Source organism: Aythya ferina, assembly GCF_964211825.1.
Source record: "Aythya ferina genome assembly, chromosome: 24".
In the NCBI taxonomy this organism is placed as follows: Eukaryota; Metazoa; Chordata; class Aves; order Anseriformes; family Anatidae; genus Aythya; species Aythya ferina.
In genome coordinates this window covers 506742-526790 of record NC_140322.1, presented here as the reverse complement: position 1 = coordinate 526790, position 20049 = coordinate 506742, and the positions used below count along the sequence as shown (strand labels likewise).

The 20049-nt window shown below is 42.9% G+C and overlaps 3 protein-coding genes across 6 annotated transcripts; 1 reads left to right on the top strand and 2 right to left on the bottom strand.

The window, feature by feature from the left end:
* The first annotated feature begins 1025 nt into the window (after positions 1-1025).
* PNRC2 (proline rich nuclear receptor coactivator 2) lies at positions 1026-5016 on the top strand. Its single transcript, XM_084497372.1, has 3 exons — positions 1026-1128; positions 1908-2113; positions 2888-5016. The coding sequence occupies exon 3, from the start codon at positions 2906-2908 to the stop codon at positions 3329-3331; it is 426 nt and encodes a 141-aa protein (XP_084353498.1). The 5' UTR covers positions 1026-1128; positions 1908-2113; positions 2888-2905; the 3' UTR covers positions 3332-5016.
* Positions 5017-5553: 537 nt separating this feature from the next.
* On the bottom strand, positions 5554-16145 carry SRSF10 (serine and arginine rich splicing factor 10). Of its 4 annotated transcripts, none has more exons than XM_084497366.1 (6): positions 15842-16111; positions 14092-14196; positions 12304-12407; positions 10492-10654; positions 10130-10180; positions 5554-6763 (listed from the first exon to the last, which is right to left on the bottom strand). In XM_084497366.1, the coding sequence occupies exons 1-6, from the start codon at positions 15904-15906 to the stop codon at positions 6745-6747; spliced, it is 507 nt and encodes a 168-aa protein (XP_084353492.1). In that variant the 5' UTR covers positions 15907-16111; the 3' UTR covers positions 5554-6744. The 4 variants fall into 4 exon arrangements, with proteins under 4 accessions (XP_084353492.1, XP_084353491.1, XP_084353490.1 ...); XM_084497365.1 differs by having other exon boundaries at positions 10130-10183; positions 15842-16100; XM_084497364.1 differs by lacking the exon at positions 5554-6763 and adding an exon at positions 7748-9958 and having other exon boundaries at positions 15842-16145.
* Positions 16146-16884: 739 nt separating this feature from the next.
* LOC311423425 (fatty acid-binding protein, liver) lies at positions 16885-19368 on the bottom strand. Its single transcript, XM_084497362.1, has 4 exons — positions 19287-19368; positions 18127-18299; positions 17745-17834; positions 16885-16995 (listed from the first exon to the last, which is right to left on the bottom strand). The coding sequence occupies exons 1-4, from the start codon at positions 19351-19353 to the stop codon at positions 16945-16947; spliced, it is 381 nt and encodes a 126-aa protein (XP_084353488.1). The 5' UTR covers positions 19354-19368; the 3' UTR covers positions 16885-16944.
* Between the last annotated feature and the right edge of the window lie 681 nt (positions 19369-20049).

Sequence of the window (20049 nt, the reverse complement as noted above, 5' to 3'; positions counted from 1 at the left end):
AAACCTCCGACTCTGGAGGCAACGAGCTCGGGTAGTGCTGGACATGGACCTGAATCGCATCCACAGCAGGTTATACAGAAAGTACCTTTAGGTATCCTGCCTCTGCTTTCCTTAAAAACTTACAAGGAGCCTTAAGCTATTAGAGTAAAAGGTTTCATTAGATTGTTGGGCTGCTTGCCTTGTACCTCCCAATAGTTCTCTGGAGAAATCAAATACCCATCTACTTCCCGTGGATTCCTTTGAGAACCAAAGGTCCTCTGCCCAAATAGAATAAAGGGTATTGTAAACGTTACCCCGTGTTTGATATTTTCATGTGGAATTTTAAGAAAAGATAAACCGAGCAATTCCCACATGAAACAAACAAACAAACCAACCCCTTAGGTTGTCACCCTGGTTAACGTTTGCCTCAGGTGATATCAACGGGGACATGGACTGGTTCCAGGTGTGTCACCGGACGCTTCACAACCCCCAGATCTTTACGTTTTGTGGCATTTTTAAAGCCAAGCGCCAGCGGCAGCTTGTCACCCGTGGGGTAAAACTGGGGCAATGGCTCGCCGGGCACATAACGAATAATTCATCCGCCTGTTCCGCCCCGGGGGGAGCTTTTTTGACGGTTTTTGCTGTTTTTGACACTGAAAATCCCCCAAAACCCCTTCTGAGGGGCCGGGGAAGGCGCGCAGGGGAGCGCAGCTGCAGCCCCCGCCCGGGGCTCTGCGGTGAACCCCGGGGCCGCCCCGTGAGGCGCCCTCAGCGGGCCGGGGCCGCGCTCCCGCCCTGCCCCGCGGCGGGGGGATTCAAACGGGGGCCCCGCCCCGCCCGGCGCCCATCTGCCCCCGTCGCCCCGGCAACGGGCGGGGCGGGGCCCGCATTGGCTGAGGGCGCACGCCGCGCGCTGCCATTGGCTGGCGCGGGAGGGGCGGGGGGAGCAGGGCGCGGCGCAGGGCCGCGGCCGCCATTTTGTGTGGCCGAGCGAGCAGCGGCGGGGCCGGCGGAGCGGCGCTGCTGGGGGGGGCGGCGGGACGGGACGGGACGGGACGGGACGGGACGTGGCGGGACGTGGCGGCGGGCGAGCGGAGGAGGCGGTTCCGAGAGGCCCGCGGTGTGCGCGGAGGAGGCGGACAGAAGTCGGTAAGGGACGGGAGCGGCGCGGCTGGGCCGGGCGCTGCAGCCGCCATGTTGTGTGCGCCGCGGGGCCGGGGCCGGGGCCGGGGCCGGGGAGCGCCGGGACCGACGGCCCCGGGGTTTGGGGGGGGGGGGTGGGGGGGGAGGTGCCCCCTTCCCGCTGGGCTGCCTGAGGCCGCGGGGCGGCGGGGGTCGGAGGGGGCCTGGGGGGGCCCTACGGGCTGAGCGGGAGGGGCGGTAACGGCAGGGCCGGCGGGGAGCCGGGTGGGGACCGAAACCGGGAGAACAGCGCGGGGAGAGGCCGGGGAGCTCCGCCGGGGGGGCTGCGGGCGGACCGGGGCCGGGCGTTCCGGGGGTTCCTTTCCCCTCGAGCCGTCCTGAAGGGCCGGCCCACAAGGATTTCATCCCCGAGTGTTTTTAGCTGTATTTGTATTTTAGCTTTTTTTTTTTTTTTTTTTTTTTTTTTTTTTTTTTTTTTTCCCCGCACGTACCAGGAAGAGGGTAAAGTTACTGCTTGCCTCCCCTTAATATTTATTAGCAGATACCTAGAGCATGATTGAAATTTCTGGGGGATGTGAAGCACAATGGTGAGGTTAACTTACATAGATGAATATTACTGTGGTTTAAAAAAAAAAAAAACACAAATGTTTTAAACATATTGTCAGCTTTAACAATGAAGGTGCAACTGACTGTTAATTCTGTGAATTTCAGCTGCTTTTGATAACTTTCACAAAGGAAAACAGTTTTTTTCTAATCTGACACCAACTCCTTTCTCATTTATGCAGTTGGACTTCTTCCCTTGGAGCTTCAGTGCCGAGAATCCGATGTTGGGCTCGGCTACCTGGCTGAATACAGCAGATCATCCCATGAAAACTTCTATTCCTAGCCAAAGGAAGGAGTCCAGTGAAAGGCACCACCTACTTTTTCAGGCTTGGAAGCAAGAAAGGGGACAAGAGTTGGACGGTGTGGAATCTGAGAAAGCCACTGAAAGGTAAATGGGGCTTGGAGGAAATAGTATGTTGTAGGAGAGTCTGCATGAAGGTGCCTTGTGTGATAGCATCTGTCTGTCTGCTTCACAAGTCCAGTTCTGAACGGCTGCTTTCCATTTGAGCTTGTTTTCAATCTGTCTTCCCCAAACACGCTCAAGTCTGTCTCTGTACACTACCCTCTACCCTCTTGCCCCCATCTCCCTCCAGAAGAAGTTTGGGAAGTGGATTTCCCCCCTTCCTTGCTGCGATTTCATCACCTTGCTGTGGTTTGCTGTGTAATGCCTAAGTGAGTATCAGGAGTCATCACGGTCTCTCTTGGATTTACCAGAAAGACCGGGGAGTGGCTTTATCAGTGCAGACTTCATTCAGATCTTCAGGTACAACAAAAGCTTGGTTTGAATGTCATCAGGATTTAATATCGGTGCCTTACATCTGCTGCTGTGTTTTGTGAGCAATGTTTCTTTCACATTCTCCCAGCAGCATGTCTTGCTGTGGAGAAAAGCAGCGTTATGTTCAGCAGCTGCGCTGTCTGGAAGCAGCTTTTCCATAGCCCGGTGGTCTGCGAGTGCTGCTGAAGGGAACTGGTGTACAGAGTTCCTGAAGGTTTGATTCACGATGTGCTGGTCAGCTGTTAGCAGCAGAATTGTCAAGACAAGCCCTTGTAGCCACTCAGTGTCTTCCGCTGGGAAGATGTGCTACACTGTAGTTCTTTTTTTTCCTTAAAATTTATCAGTTTTGAAAAACAAAAATCCAAACTTTTCCTTGCTTTTTTGCAGGTGACATTTAAGTTGAAGATGGGTGGTGGAGAGAGATTCAACATTCCAGCTCCCCAGTCCAGAAATATTACCAAGAACCATCAACAACTTAAAAACAGGCAGAAGAGTAAAGACCAGAATTCACAAATGAAGATGAACCACATGAAGAAAGAAAGAGGACATGGATGTAATTCATCATCTGGTGCATGGCAGGCCATGCAGAAAGGGGGAAAGAACAATGCTCATTTCCCCAAAAATCAAAATCGGAGTCCTAATTTATCAAATCGTAACCTGTTTTTCACTCCTCAGACCAATCAGAACTACGCTGGAGCAAAGTTTAGTGAGCCACCCTCACCAAGTGTTCTTCCCAAGCCACCAAGTCACTGGGTACCTGTTTCTTTTAAACCTTCTGATAAAGAAATGATGACATTTCAGCTTAAAACATTACTTAAAGTCCAGGCTTGAGATGGAAATCTTCATATTTTAAAGTTATTTAAAGTTATTTAAATTTACAGGGTTTCACATTTGAGAATAGTTATTTGTAAATGTAGAGGCACAGGTAAGCAGAATTAGATGTTCTTGTTACATATAGTTAGTTGCAACAGAAGGGACTGGATAGGGAAGTTTACATTATTCTAGTGTTTTACCTCAAAAGTTAAGTGCTCTGCAATAGGCATTTTCCCTAGAATCACTTTAACCAAATCCCGAGCTGTCACATTTATTACATTTACTGTAAATGGGATTGTCTCTCAAAATTGGAATTATGACTCCTTTTTGTTTAGGGCATTAGAAAACCAGCTTTTGCCTAACTTAATGCAGCATTAACTGAAAAAAAATGCACTGAAAGCTTTAGTCAGGTATTTTGCCATTCAGACTTGTGTCAAATTTGCTACTTAAAACTGCAGAGCAGAATTTCCTAGCAGAGGGGAGTTTTTAACCTAGGTACTAGTGAAAATAATTACTAGTACTGGTGATTATTGTCCTTTCAGTAATACCTGTGAGCTTTATTTGGCACTCAAGCCTGTGACTGAAATTTAGATCTAGGAATCTCATGCATGTTCTCAAAAAGATGGAAGAACACAAGTAGCAGATGTGTATTTCAGTCTCTCTCCAGCTGTAGCTGTACTGCATTGGAATCTCAAGTCAGACTGTGCCAATTAGGAACATACTTTGCTTTGCCAGATGACTGCCAAAAAAGTCCAAAAAAATTGTTCATACTGATTGCACTGCTAATTGTGAAAAAGCTGGAGCAATTCTTAAGTGAGTCTTCAATAGGTTGTCCTTAACAATTGCTTTCAGTTGCCGTATCTTGTGGCAGGTATAAAATGTTCTCATAGGGAAAAAAGAGCCATGTAAATAAATGTAAAACGTTGTAGCATATGTAAATTTATGCTGGGCTTTCCTGCACAGAAGTATTTTTAGTATAAAACCACTGAATGTAAGATGACCATGCTGAGTACATGGCCTGATTTAAAAAAAAAAATATTTTGTTAAAAAAAAATACAAACTGTAAAAGGACATTTCTTCACTTGATACACAGTGAATGCATACATTTTATTTTGTTGTGAGCTCATTTTTAAAGTAACTCAGTGCTAAAGAGGCTTATTTTTAGTTTTGTAGTAAAATTAAAAAAGCTCACTTTTCAGATACTGATTTTTGAATGCATAGGAGAAGTACTGTTAAAATGTTAAAAAAATGTTTAAAATGTTAAGGTACTGTTAAAACGTTCATTTCTAAAGTTAATGCTACAACATTTTGTAATAGTATTTACTAAAACTTGTGAAGTTTGGATGTCAACATGCAGATTTCAGTGCTGTCACAATTCAGTTGATCCTGTAATAGAAATAAACTGAACTGTGATAGTCTGAGGTCCTGCAACAATCCAGAAAGTGGTTTAGTTTGAAAGGGAGCTCTGCAGATCATGAAATGTTACTGAAGATGTTTTCCTATGCATTCAAAACATATTGGCAGCTGGTTGAATGTTTACAAATCTATTCTTTCATTGGCAGTCTTTAAACTTTGTGACCTGGACCTTCACCAGTGTAAGAGCTGTATCCCAGTTAGATTGTGTATGCTCTATTTCAAATTGTCAATTACTATGTATGTACAAATTGGTAACAAAAAATTAAATAAAAATTCTTCTTCCCCCACCCTCCCAAGCCTTTATTTTCAGATGGTAGTAGAGAAATGGGATTGCGTTGTTCTGGCATTCAAAGAGATCTATAAAGCACTGACATTCAAGAATACCAATTAATGTACCCAATGCCACCACTCTTACTGGTGAGTGGCCCCAAACCAGAGGATTGCAAAAAGCATCAGCAACCTTAGAAACCCAGGTGAGTGATCCATGTGTCTCTTTAGGCTATGACTGTCTGAAGAACCTGGAAATTACTTAACAATGAAGGAGGTTTCTTCAGTGCCAGGCCTCTCATCCATTCCTGCCAGCAATTGGCAAGCAACAGGCTTGAGAATTACTGCCCAGGAAAGCTGCACTCAGGAGCTAGAGGCGCTACTCTGGGAGTGCAACTGAGGCACAGCTGAGTACAGCTGCAGACCTGCTCTGCTGCCTCCGGTCACTGGCTCAAGCCCTCTGAGCTAGAGGAAACACCCTTGGTTATTTCAGTGCTTGGTTGACAGTCTGCAACAGACTACAGCTGTATTAATTAAGTCAGAAGGTGCTCTCAAGATATAGTCAAAACTTGTACATTTTATTCCCAATTCACAGGGTTATTTGCACAGATGGAACACAAAACTCAAGAAGAAAGGATGTGTATGAATAAAACAGCATCTTTTGATCAAACACACTACAGGGTACATAGTCTTCCCTTCCTATAATAGTCTCATCAGTAAGAGCATCTGTAGACAATTATTATAGCAATGGACTACAAACTTTTTAAGCAAGTTACAAGATAAATGGAGAAAACCAGCAATTATTAATGGGTGATTATGTCCTAAAAATGTGTAAATTTATTCCTTTGTATTTCAAAAATGCTATCTGCAACATTCCTGCCAAAAATTATGTAGCAGTGCTGCAATGTATATCAATCCAATTACCCTTCTCTGAACAGACTTCAAGCTGTTACCCCAGACTAAACAAGGAAAAAGAAAAAGCTCTTTCCAAGAGCAGAGCTCAAAATAACATTTAAATTGAAGATTTCCACTTTGAATAAAGCCATTATACTGTACATTTAAACATCTTTAGAAGACAGAAAGGATAACATTTAGCTTTCAGAGACCAGTCTATCATAGTCCCTAATTTAAACACCCAGCTACTTAACCACTAAATTTAAGATTTTTAATTATCAGTTGGGTGCGTGGACTTTTAGTGAAAAAGAAGTTCCAATAGAGCCTTCTATTACTGCTGAGATAAATCAATACGCTGCAGACACTTTGGAGCACAGCATTACTTTCAGCAGAATTTGTACACACTACTTCAATTCTACAAATTTTGCAGGAATGACAAAATCTAGTTTACCACAGAAAAACATAATTCCCACCATTCTTGAGACTCCAAAAGAAAGATGCCTATACATGATCTTTTGTAGCCTGCTTATGTTCTTGCATTCCAGCTGTGCATAACCTGCGGGTAGCTTGCACAAGACAGGCTACTGCTGTTTTAGAGCAGGCACAGGTACCTGCATCAAGGAAGGGAGATGTTATCTAGATGGGCTGTGGCTTGACTTGCGTGAATGCGTAAACATTCCCTGCCCTTTTGGCCACATCCTGCTAACTCGTCCCCAACTGAAAGGCCCACAGAACAGCTTCTTCACAATTTTTCCATGGGAGCAAGAACTAGGACAACATCTTTATTCATGCACTCTTGAAACATCGTGGGTTTGTGTTCGGCTTTTCTGGCTTGTTCATATACACAAGTCAAGTCAAAGTTTAGTCCTACCTCTGGGAGAGAAAGAAAGAACCATCAGAACTGTCAGATACTACATTATACTTGCAATGAATTGGATTTTTAAAACAAAAAAATAAACTGTGCTATACACAAATGTTGAGGCACACAATATAAGGACATGCTGACACAACAGTTAAGGTATGTCACTGTTACTCTTCAGTCACAAATCAGAACCTCAGCCTGGACCACAAAGATGTTCTTCCTCCCCACCGATCCAGCGGTAGTTCTGGCTGGACTAACATGGGAACCCTGATTACAGCAACCCCCTGCAGGTTTCTGACTAAAGCATTACCACACACTCCCAAGAGATCGGTGGACCACTTCTAAGTGGAATTTTAGTTCTGAAGACTGTATTAATTCACAGAAGCCTAAAGAGTGTGGGTTTTCTGCTGTTACAAGACACTTCTATGCACAGCTACAAGAAAATCACAGCTCAGCTTCAGAAACGTAAGAGTGGGCTTCCCAAAGCATTTAAGTGTTCCTCAGAATTGTTTTATTCAGTGGCTCAAGAAGGACTAGCTGTATGTACCACAGGTGCCAAGAGGCAACTCGAGTTCTAAATGTCAAAGTTCTACAACTTTGTAGAGAACCATTGCTGGCACTTTTTTAGGCAGCGTGTAAAATGATGAGCTGTTACTAGAAATTTGATTCTAAATGAATCTTCAATCATTGACTTTTAGTAATTCATAACCTGTCTGTTAACATCTGAATTATAACCATAGGGAAGTTCATCCAGCAATAATGGAAGTTAATGGAAAAAGAAACGTCAATATATTAGACTGAAACATTTGCTTGTTGTTCTTATTTTGTCTAATACCCCTTTAAAAATATGAAATATTTATTCAGACATCAAACAAATTCCTGACTTTACTGAAATACCATAGTAAGGATTTTACTCTGTAAGGGATGCATAGCTCTATGCCTAACCATGCTCTGGAGTCAAATTCTAAAGCTACAATAATTCCAGTGGATCAGCATTTCCTTCATTTTTTTATTACAGCATGTTTGCTAAATTTACAGCAAGCAGAAAATAAGCTGGGTCTTTAGTTATTTTGATCAAAACATTGATGTTTTAAAGGTAGTACACAATATTTGTTAAAAAGAACATATAAAAATACCTTTTTAGAAGCCTCTATAAGAAAGGAAATACAAAGTTTAATCCCACAACTTTCCTCTGCTAGAGCTGCACACTACTGCTACAGTTTTAAATAGACTTTATGCCGTTTTTAAACTATACATCCAGGAAAGTCTACAAAATTAAAGGAACGTGCATATAAATGATTGCATAGCAGAACATGAACATTAACTGCAAACAGTAAAGAAAAGAGTTAGAAATACTATCAAACGTACAAAGGTTCCTAGAATCAATTCCCTAAGCACGTTCCACTGCTAATATTTAAAAGCCATCTGCATTTCTTCAAAGGCCCTGCTGAACACACTAGAACCAAACCCTAAAACATTTCTCTAAAAAGGAACTTTTTAAAATCCATGTCATTATATGCTACTACACAGACAGCACAGAACACTAGGTGTTTGATGCTGGCTTTTGAAGGTAAATAGAAAAAAATGCCAAAAGCCATTTTCATAACAAAATATCTTGCCTTCTAGAGAAATACTGGTAAGATTACACACCGGTTTTGTTATTTTTCACATTCAATTTACTAAATATACTGTATTAGTGAAACTAAATATCTAGAGATGCAGCTCTTGTTCATATCCAACTTTAAACACTTGTTCTTGAGTAAAACGAAACCTTGTAACCAGTCCACTAGTCGTTCTGAGGAAGAAGTGATTTAGACTTGCTCAACTAAATACTTTTTGATGTGTAAAAGCAAGCCTTTGTTACTCAAGAAGAGAGATGGCTACAGTTTTATACCTATGAATACACCAACTAACCACAGGAGTCATTGGCATAGAAGTTTAGTTCTTATATACTGTACACACACAACTTGAAACAATCTACTTGTATCTAACAGCAGGAAAACTAAGCAATTTCATGGTTAACTGCTCACTAAAATTTAGAATAGATACAAAAACTGCTTAAAATGTACACACAACCTAATATTTAGTTGCTCTGTCATTTGCTGAAATCTGAATTTAATTTTCCATTTCGAGGTGTTTTTCCCCCCTTACACGCTTAGCAGCCAGGCCCAAAGCAGTGAAGCCTCTATGCTGACAAGTCACAACACTGCACGCTCTCTGAACGAGCTTCCGAGACTAACTCTCTCCTTGTGTAGTCTATGCAACGTTAGTACCATCTCTCCAGATGGCAGGGTTGAAGAGAAATTTCAAAAATCTCTCTCCACAGAGCTCCATTTACCAACCTACTTGTGTCACTGGGCATGGAGAACACAGAAACCTGCCTTTGAACAATGGAAACATAAAATCACCAGTCTGCATGTCACAGCAGTCAGTGTTGCACTACAGCTGTCCAGTTTTCCATTTCACCACAAAGTTCAGCATTAAAGAACAAGTTAAACAGTTGGTTTAACTGTTCAGCACAAACTGGTACCAATTTCTACGGGTAGGACATTTTCAATAGGACAATGTTGCAAATTACGATCAATCAAGTCATCACCAATATCTAAGCATTAAAAATGCAAATCTTTACAAAAATATACATAGAGACACCACAATCAATTCAGTAGCTGCCCATAACATGTAACCAGGACATTCTTTCTCTCTCTCTCTCCCTCTCTCTCTCCCCCTCTGTCTCAGTGGCTTCTCAACACTGTTTCAATTTTAACCATTGTCTGCTACAGGGAAAACTGACAAAAAGTTTTTTGTTGTTGTTGTTTTAGCACTGTTGCAACATTGTATTCCTGATAATTTAAGTAAACTGAACTGTGTGTAAATGAATCTTACATGCCTAAAACCAACACGGATACAGTTAGTGGCCACTGGACTTGGGACTAGTCCAAGACCTTGATCTGGATTTTGACCTAGATCTAGAATGTGATCTTGACTGTGATTTGGATCTAGCTGGTTCTTTTTTTCTCGACTCCTTTTCATATCTTGAGCTGGACTTATAGTGTGTTTTAGAATCTGTTTTAGAGGTGCCTCTAGATTTGGTGTGAGATGCAGACCTAGACCGTGATTTAGCCTTCATTTCTTTCTTGGGCTGTGACTTGGATCGTGATCTTGAATTGGACTTAGATCTTGAAAAAGATCGATTGCGGTGTTTGAACCTATCAGAATAAAGGGGAGAGAGGAGATTTGAATGTAAAAACACTATTCTTAGACATCTAGTACATTAAAAATTGTTTACCATTTTTTGCAGGAGAAACTTTTTTTAAACCTACAGTTAAAGGAATACAGTGCTCTAGTTTTCAATTTAAATGGTGTAAAAATTATTTTACCTATCATTGTCCGAATGGCTCCTGCTACGACGAGGTCTTCCAGTAGGTCTACTGCTAGAAAGGTATATCAGAAAAAGTAAACGGTGACAGATACCTATGTATGTACGCATGCAAGTGATCAATATATATTTTTTGAAATGTGCATTTGCTTTTAGTTATTCTTCAATGAAGCAGAAAATCATTTCATTCAATAATTCTGATTTGATGTAGCATGCAAGTATGTAACTCCCACAAGCAATTTACAAAGGGAATATAGAAAAACAATATAAAAATTTTAATGATTATTTAATATAATATTCAGTGTGTTGTTTCTCCTCCAACAGACTGCCGCGTAGTTGAAGCTAAACACACACTGCACTTACTTTCTGGGACTATATGATCTTCTATAGCTGTAATCAAAAGAACGACTCCTAGATCGTCTCCTTTCGTAACTCCGACTTCTGGATCGCCTGTATCTGTCATAGTCATCGTAACGAGAAGAACTGTACAGGTTTCTCCCTTCCTTGGCTTTCATTTGATTTGGTGCTGTAAAAAATAGCAATATTTAAGATTTCAAGTTAAAGTACCCTATTTTCCCTTGAATGACAGTACTAATGCTATTCATATACACTTTATGTTTAGTAAAAATCCTCATTCACGTCTCTAGAAAAGATGATTGTAAAAGGAACAGGAAAAAACAGATGAGAATGCTGTACAGCACTTGGATTTTGCTGCTTTAAATGCCGCAGCTTTGTGAGTATTATCAACCTAAGAGGGGAAAAACAAACAAAAAAACACAAAACAACCACCGAACTCAAACCAGAACAAAACCCATCAAAAACAGTAAGAAAAGAGCAGTGCTCCACACCGCCAGAACACAGACTTGACTGAAGTGATTTGAGGCCACCTGACAAACCAAACCCACGACTGAAACGTTCTAACATTCCTGAATTTTCTTAAGTGGCAGCTAACAGTGAGTTAACCACCCGTTTGACTACACAGTGCCATGCATTACACTTGACCCAGCCTTCTTTAATTATTGAAAGCCAACTTATACCGAGGCAGCAATCGATGCCACACAAAGGAGCTGGATTCTAAAAGTAGCCCTCTTCCCTATACAACAATGCACATTCACTCTGTAGCTTGAATATTAAAATAATTAGAATTAAATTAGAAGTCTTCTATTTTCTCAAAGCAGCACAGCTATTCTTCTGTCTGTATTAAATCTGATTTTCATTCAATTGCAAAAGCCACGGTCAATGTATTTTAAATACATCATGCTATAATAAACATTACCTGCCCTACCAGCTAAAATTTTTATGTTTTAACTGTTCCAGTTGACAACAGGAAAGTAGATTTAATTATTTTTTTTGTTTAGAAACTTAAAAGAAATCCCAGTGTTTACATATAGGACAGAAGTTTCTTCTTCAGAGCATGATTTCCACTGAGTTCAACGGAAGTTGAAATGGTACATTCAAGGACTACCTTGATAGTTTTAACTGAAAGATCTTTATGGTACTCTTATTCCTGAGCTGAACATGAATATTATAGTCCTGTTTTAGACCAACAGGTATCTGTTATATAAAAAGAAACATGCTTTTGGTAAATATATGTATCTATCTCTATATTAAGAATACATACATGAATAACAGATAAAAGATGTAAACTGCCTTTACAATTAACTTCAGAAAATAAGACTTCTCTTCCAAGTTGAAATGAGATACCTTGTCTTTTTTTTTTTAATATCCTGAAGCCAAATGAAAATGAAGACATTACCTCAATCCTGGAAACTGGACTGCACTGGGAAACGTCAAAGAATCACGAACACACTTCAACACAATATAAACATCACAACACAACTGAGCTACTCATTTTGACAGGGAGTTTTTGACAGTGTGTTCCTGCAAAGTAGCTTGACAAAGCTGCACAGAGAGTTAAGTATCTTCAGCTAGCAATAATCAGACTGCGTTGACTGCTGTACTTAGTTATCTGTTTTTAATTAAAACGAAAGACGTTAATAAGGTCCTTTTAAATCCAAACCATCTTATGATTCTATAACAGTTATTGGATAAAAAGCAAAACCATCTACATACTATTTATATGCAAGTAGAAACTGTTCCCAACAATTACTAACATGTGTAATGTCATCTGGCACTAAACACATCCTGATGAAATACGCACGAGGAGGCACTTACTCTTCCGATCACCCTGCGCAAACTGGATTTCTATCTGTCGACCACAAATCCACTTTCGGTCCAAATTATGAAGAGCATCTTCTGCATCGCGGACATCTTCAAATGTGGTGAGTGTTAAGGTACTTGGGAATTTGAGTAGTTTACAGATTTGGTATTCAAAAAAAAGTCAGATATTTTCTAGTTTTGCAGCCCATTATTTCTGGCTATTTTGTTCATACTAGCCCACACTGTAGCAATTTTTAAGTTAGCCACCAATGATTGAGAACTACGATAAAAAAACCCTCACAATATGGCCATGAAGTTATCCATCAGCAAGCAATTGCTACGCAATATCCACTTGTAAGGAAGAAAGAGAATCCTTCCCAAGATACATTATTTGTTAATGGTTATTCAGTTCTCTGCACTACATCCACTTTATGGAAAAAAATAGTTCTTAAATTGGTAGGCATGCTAACAGGAAGCAAATCGATACATGTCTATTCATTTTAGAATTGTGAGGAAGCTTTTCTTTTTAGCCACCAGTTGATTTTTAGGTTCAAGTTACGTAATACCAAGGACATATATACAGACTTCCAGCAGCCTGAGATAAAAGCATGTAACAGAACTACCAACTGCTCTACCAATCAGGCCCAACGCTCAGTAACACGATCATTGCTAGTTTTGATCTGTGCGATTGATCGCTACTTCAATTCACACAACTTCTAGCAACGTGGTCTGGAAGAATGAATTGCCTTCCTCCTGATAGGCACTCCGCTCATGATCAGCATCATCTGTGCAGAACACAAACTGTAGGAACACGCATCTGGATAAACCAAAACGAACGCATTTTCAGTCAAGACCACAGTTACAACAGTACCCACCAGAGAAATATTACAGGTTTTGTCAACGGACTAAACCAGAATCATTCAAATTACTGCTTACGTGACAAACAGAAGAAAAACTGTTATTCTGTAGGATACATCAGGTATGACTCCTTTAATCTTGGCCACCATTCAACTTCATCTTGACCTTTAACTCTTTAAGGGCTTGTCAGAAGGACTTGTCATGAGATGCTTGGCCAAAAATGACAGATGGCTTTATCTTTAACTTTGAAAAACAACCTTTTCCCCCTTTTGCAGATAAAGCGAAGCTTTGTCTCCCATTATGGCTTGTCCTTCTTCCAGCTTTTCTGTATTTTTTCTTTTCCCAAACTGTCCCTTCTCTTCAAGCCTGATCCTTAAGAGGTCTTTGGCTTGTCTACTTGCCTCAATTGTTGAACTCTACTCTAAAGGTTCTTTCATGCTTTCTCTTTGGGGTCGCCATTACTGTACAGCTTTACACTCTGAGGCAACAACAGAGGACAGCAAATTAGGGGACAATATTAAAGAAAGAAGTTCACCTCATTTTTTATACAATCTGCTTTTGATTGATTGCAGTTCCCATTTGTTAAATTAACAACGAATACTAGCCACAGTTTGCTACGCACAAGTTTACTTACATAGCAGTTATAATAAAAACTTGGTAGACAATTTTGAATCAGCGATAAATTTTCATTTAAATCACAGCATATCAATTTCAGAGACATAAGCAAGCTTTTATATTACTGGACTTGATTTAAGTTTTGCAAAAAGGCAAAGCAAATGGTAGATAAGTTAATCTTCAAAAATAATGAGACACCACAACAGAAGACACTTATCAGATACAACACAGAAGTAAACTGCTTTTTCATTTAGATTTGTTACCTCTTACACAAACTTGAATTTCAAACTTCAACACCCCTCACTAATCAGCCATCTGAAGAAAGGATATTGAACATAAGCAAATCCTCTGGGACGACGAGTGTAGAAGTCAAGTGGAACGTATACATCAACTATAGGCCCGTAACGACCAAACTCACGGCGCAAGTCTTCAGACCTAGAACATCACAAATATCTCATGTCTTCTCACTATTAAAGGTGTTAAGAAACATCTGCTAAATAAATAATAAAAAATCTACCCTCAGTATGACCACCCATCTTTTTGGAAGCTCCTGGTACAGAATGCATGTAAAAATATATTCGGGGGGGGAAGTGTTTTAGTCATTCGTTGTTAAGCAACACACCGGGCTTTCCTAAGACACTGTCAAGCCTCAGGATGCTTGAGGTGACCCTGGGATTTTCAGCCCTGTGTTCAGCATAACTCAGTAACAGAAGCGCAAACTGAGATGAGAAGTGACAGACATCAGCAAGTTCAGTGCAAAGATGGGCAGAAAGTCCAAAGAAGGATCTAAGAGTTAAGCATGGCATAACCTATTAACGTGGATTTTACAGCACATAAACATTACTTGTACCATCCAAAGAAAAAGCTTAATAATAGTTCAGTGGCACAAAGTGATTTCCATAGGATTATCAATACTCACAACCACTTCAAACAGAACAGAACCGAGTGAGCAACCACTCATGCCCTCAGGTCAGCTGTTCCGAAGATGTGGCTTTAGAGAGTGGAGTGCAAAACCCTTCCCCAGATCGGTAACTGCACTTGGAATAACTCCTGTCTCTTCACTGGGAAGGTTCCTTAGTTACTTCAGCTTCTTTACATATCTATTCCTATGCCATTTTACGACAATAATCTGTATGAGGAAGACTGATATATGATGTTATTTATGTGACAGGGAAGAGTTACTGATGTTTCTCATCCGTTAGGAAAAAATCCATGCTGTTCATAGTCAATGACTGCAGAAGGCAACTGAAACAACCAGCTTCAGGATCCCCCAACGAGACCATCTCTAAAAAGAACGCACCATTTCACTGAAGCTTAAAGCCTGAATGGGAGGCACGCTGTTTATAAAAAAAGTTTGAAAGTCTTCTTTCCTGACTCTGCCTGTGAGGAAAAGTTCTCCTGGCACTGAACGCGAACTGACCCAAGAAATACCACTTTTAACTTGAGGCTATTTATATTTTTAATCATTATATGGCTCCTAGCTCTTTCCATTATGCCTTCGCTGTTGTTATTTGCCGAACACCTTTGGTGCAAGCAGCAGGTTTAAGAACTGGGGCTCTCATTGTAAGCACCGAGGCCCCGCAGGACCCTCCGCAGCAGCTCCAACTCGTGCGCCCGCTCCGGACCGCCGCGCTCTGGGGATGCCTCACGGGCGGTAACAAACGCGAAGGGGAGCCGATAAACTGCAGGGGCGAACAGAGAGGCCTAGCGGCTTACCGGGAACATCCGAGCACCGAACCCCAACCCGGCAGTGCGGGCTGTTTGACCGTCCCGATTCATTACAAGTCACCGCCCCGAGCCGCTCCGTTCGTCCGGCCGCGTGCCGGGGCAGGGGGCGGGCAGCGAGCGGCGCCCACGGCCGCGGGGACGGCGGCGGCCACGCGGCCACCCGGGGCCACCCGCCCGGCCTCCCCCCCCCCGCCGGGGGCTCGCTCCCAGCTTTGTTCGCGGGGGCCGAGCACGGAGCGCGGCGGGCGGGGGCTGCGGGTCCCCTCCCCACCCCCCCCGTCCCCTCGCATCCCGCCCCGCGGCCTAGCCCGCCCGCCGCGGCCCGCGCGGCCCCGCGCCCGCCCCCCCTCACCGGGTGTCGTCGGCCACGTTCCGCACGAAGAGCGAGGTGTTGGGGGGCCGCAGGTAGCGCGACATGGCGGCGGCGGCGGCGGCGCGGCGGGGGGGGGCAGCGAGCGGCAGGGCCCGGGCGCTGCGGGGAGCCGAGCGGCTGAGGCGACCCCTGCGAGCTGCACGCAGCGCCGCCGCCGCCCGCCCGCCCGCCTCTCGCGAGACTTCCCGCGGGGCTTCCGGCGAGAGCTCGGCGCGAGGCGCGGCGCGCGAGGGAAGGGGCCGCCGGCGCCAAAAGCGGCCCCGCCCGCACTGCGCATGCCGCCTGGGCCCGCCGGGAGCCCGCGCGCACGCGCGGAGCGGCGCCGCCCGCCCTCGGCCGCGGCCAGAGCGGGAGCGGCCTCGCCCGCCCCGCGCATGCGCCTCGCTGCGCCCCGGCGGCGGCTGGCTTTTCCCGCCCAAAGTGGGGGAAGCGCGCGCGCGGCCCTGCTGGCGGCGGCGGCGGGGCGGGGGCTGCGGCCCCGCCTCTATGAGACGACCACGCCCCCATGACTTGACCCCGCCCCTATGGACGGCCCCGCCCCTATGAGATGCCCCCGCCCCTGTGGGATGGCCCCGCCCCACTCTGAGGAGCCGGCCCCGCCCCGCCCTGAGGGGCGGCCCCACCCCCCGCGGCCCGGCTGTGTTTGGGCTGAGGATCGGGGATTTTGGGGCTGTGTTGTCAAAGATGTGCCCCTGCCCCTGCGCACGGAGCGCCTCGGCTTTGTTTTGCCGCTCTGGGCGCTGCCCCTCCTGGTACAGCTGTGACACACTCAGCCCTCACAGCGCCCCTGTCCCTGTCCCCACACGTTGTAAGCACGGCAACGGGAACCCGACGCGTTCACCCAGTGCATGAGGAGGGAGGAATCCTTTATCTCCCTGCCGCCCTTACCCCAGCAGGGCCCAGGCTCGGCAGGGCGCTGACGGAGGGGCTGGGGGGCTCGTGGCAGGACGGGAAGGGGTTGGTGAGGACGGACCGGCCACAGCGCAACGCGCACTGCGCCTGCAGATAGCAAAGAGCAGGCCTTAGGGAAAGGGCACTTTATTTTAGGTAGGTAGAGGTGTCACGAGGAAGACGATCGGCGTTTAAACTCTCTTGCTTCTTCTGACAAGCGTTACTCCACCAACAGTTATAGTCTGTAGGGGACAAACACACAACTTGCTTTTCATTTGGGCTTTAGGATGCCTATTTATAGCTAAGTGACTAGAAGTTTCTGTATTTCATTTATAAATCCATCTTATTCCACAAGAATATTCCACAGAGCCTAGTAGAAGTTTCAGTGCCTGCCTATAAGTACAGGTGCAACAAAGTATATAGTATATAGTGCAGGAAAGACAGGCTTCCCATAACAGAAATCCACCATCCCAAACAGTGATGTGTTATTTTGCCACGTGTTTTGCTTAGTTTTAGAAAAGTAGTTTGAAACACTCAAATCGATCTTAGGAAGTTGCATGTCCAAAAGACATAACCTTAATGTAGTCAGCTCGCATTCTGGTAGTAGTCTTTTCTAAAAAGGTCTGCTTGGGTAATTTGATGAGCTTAACTCTATAGAGAAAAGCTCTTTGTCAGTGATAAATCATCTAGAACTTACTAAAGGACTTTGAAGAAGTGTCAGTGGGCCAACTGTATTGTCATCTACAGGAATTTATAAGGAGTCTTTCTACCGAATGCTCCCCAGCTAAAGCCTTTCACTCTCCAGTGCTTAGAATTGTTCCCAGGATAATACTTCTCAAAAGCATCTGCAAGGAATTCTGCAAGTAATAAAGCAGTTTGGGGGCCAGCATTTTTTTTTTTTAATGTGTTGAGCCCACGCTTAAGAGCTAATCAACACAGAATGTTTTCCCTTCAGCATTCCTTTAATGCACCATTATTTTCTAACACTTACCTCCACCATTTCATTTCCTTTAACTTCTTGCTCATGAGAGAATTTATCTGATTTGCACACAAGCTTCCCATTTACTAGGTTCACCGTGCACTGTTGAAGCAGATAGAAAACATAAAAAATTGAAGATTTAATGAAATTCAATTAGACATAGAAAGGAAATCAATGCAGATGATACCGATGCTTCATAATTATGTCTGCTAATTTAAGCAGGAGGTCACAGTATTTTAATAAGAGTTTTAGAAGAAACACTTCTGTTTGTTGAAATGATAGATGTATGCATGTTTTTTTTTGGTAATGGAAGTGATACAAACAGGCTTCACTCATGCACAGAAAGTGAAGTATAAAGATGAACAGAGATGCAGTTGTTCCTGAAATTTGTTACCTTTAGCTTTTTGCCATCCATAGTAGTAATGTCAGCTTCTTTTCCAAGTGTAAATGAGTTAGTTACAGATTGCTTGGGTGTTTTTGACGTCACCACAAAGTCATCTCCTTTTTGCTGTATTTCAACAACAGGCTTAATATCTCTAGCGACTTTGATAATATCTTCTGACAGTGCTGTGAAAAAAGGCAAAAAAGTTACTTTTTCTGTTATGACGTAGTGCATCAATATGAAATAGCCAATTCTTTTCTCTGATCAAGGTGCAGAAGGTACAAACCAATGACAGAAAATGATGTCCAAGGTAAAAGGCAAATCCTGTTTTGGATTCCTCACTTCTTGATGGACGTTCTGTTCCATTCCATCTAGTCTGTGCAGATTTAGATACTGTAGTGATTAATACTGTGTGAGAATGTTTTGTTTCTTTCAGGAATGGCTCCTCACAGCATGACATTTCTCTGTGACTAACACTATGTGTGTTATTCAGTTTCCCTCATCTCTTTCCAGGGAGGCTGGAGATGACAGTTATCTGTCTGGCTGGAGCTGCAACAGTGCAGGTACCTCAAACTACCTTAACAGGGTGTCTCTAGCATGACTTGAAGGTGTCATCTTTAGCAGGAAATGGGTTGCTGTAGACATCACACTGCAGAGCTAGGCTTTTCAACTGTATCTGAGTTTTTTCTACTGAACATCTCTTACTTTTAAAAACATGTGAATCTTTTTGCCAAGACTGTCAAGAGGATAAGTGCATTTTTATTAATGCTGGCACCTATTAAATCATAACTACAAAGTCAATTCTTTATAGATTATGAAACAGCTATCACATACATTAATCAGTATTCCTAGGAAAGTGCCCCCTTGACTAAAGCACATTGGAAATCTGTATGTCATTGACAAATTGATTCTAGTTAAATGTATTAGTAAAATTATGTGTTAACCAAAATAAGTCATTTTCTCATATACCTCTTTTTTAACGAGGGACTGGTGTTAAGACTGCTTCTTTTCATTTTCAAATCAGATGTAATAGACTTACCTGATAGGGAGCAGTTTGCCACACAAACAAAAGAAAAAAAAAACAAACACATAGAAATACTGTAATAAAAGATGCTATGCAAAACATGTGTTGCAAATCAAGGAAATTGTTTCAGAAGTAACTTGACACTTACCAAGAGCTTTCAGAAACTCTTCATAGTTCTCCTGAGCATAGACCTGCCAGGTTCCACTGAATGCCATTATGGAAGATACAACGCAGTGTGGGTGCAGTGATGCTAACAGGAAAATGAGGGCTCTCCCTGGTCACTCAGATGCTATTTATGGAAAGGGTAAGGCCAGCCCAAACTGTGAGATGATCAGCTAATTATTAACAGTGAAGTAACAATTATTAATCGTTTATTTGTTCTTAATGATCATAACCTCTCGTTCATTCTGCTTTCTACAAAGTCCTACCTTGACCGACCCTTTTGGGATGTACTGTTTATTGTGGGTCATTGAACTCAGGTAATTATTCATAATTGTTGTAAAGTGTTACATCGAATAATTTGTTTTCTTTTTGTTCACAGCTTCTAAATTAAATGCATTTTCTGTGGTTTAGATAGAATTCTTCAGATAAAATGGCATAATGTAAAATAGATGTGAGGTAACTACTGTCATAGGGTAGGAACCTCATAATCATCACAATATTCAGTACTACAGGCACTTGGAACTTACAAGGTGGGAATAAAACCCACAACTATTTCTTCCAAAATTATGGTCCTCCAATCACTGGATGGCAAGGAGTCTCGTTGGGGTGGGACAGTCAGTTATGATTTTGTCCAGTAGATGTCAGTAACGTGCATCTAAATCTGTATTAAATGTAGTTTTTTTGTTGTTGTTGTTGTTTTTTTTAAATAGTCATTGCATACATAGAAAATTAAAGGTAAAATAAAATAT

Excerpts from the sequence above, each read along its gene's own strand:
- SRSF10 (XM_084497363.1), bottom strand. The coding sequence starts at position 15,906 with ATGTCGCGCTACCTGCGGCCCCCCAACACCTCGCTCTTCGTGCGGAAC. Across the intron at positions 14,197-15,841 it reads AACGTGGCCGACGACACCCG|GTCTGAAGACTTGCGCCGTG; the intron begins GTGAGGGGGGGC and ends GTGATGTTCTAG. Across the intron at positions 9,959-10,129 it reads AGCCATTCGGACAATGATAG|GTTCAAACACCGCAATCGAT; the intron begins GTAAAATAATTT and ends TTATTCTGATAG.
- LOC311423425 (XM_084497362.1), bottom strand. The coding sequence starts at position 19,353 with ATGGCATTCAGTGGAACCTGGCAGGTCTATGCTCAGGAGAACTATGAA. Across the intron at positions 18,300-19,286 it reads AGAGTTTCTGAAAGCTCTTG|CACTGTCAGAAGATATTATC; the intron begins GTAAGTGTCAAG and ends CTTTTTTCACAG. Across the intron at positions 16,996-17,744 it reads AAGGAAATGAAATGGTGGAG|ACTATAACTGTTGGTGGAGT; the intron begins GTAAGTGTTAGA and ends TGTCCCCTACAG.
- PNRC2 (XM_084497372.1), top strand. The coding sequence starts at position 2,906 with ATGGGTGGTGGAGAGAGATTCAACATTCCAGCTCCCCAGTCCAGAAAT.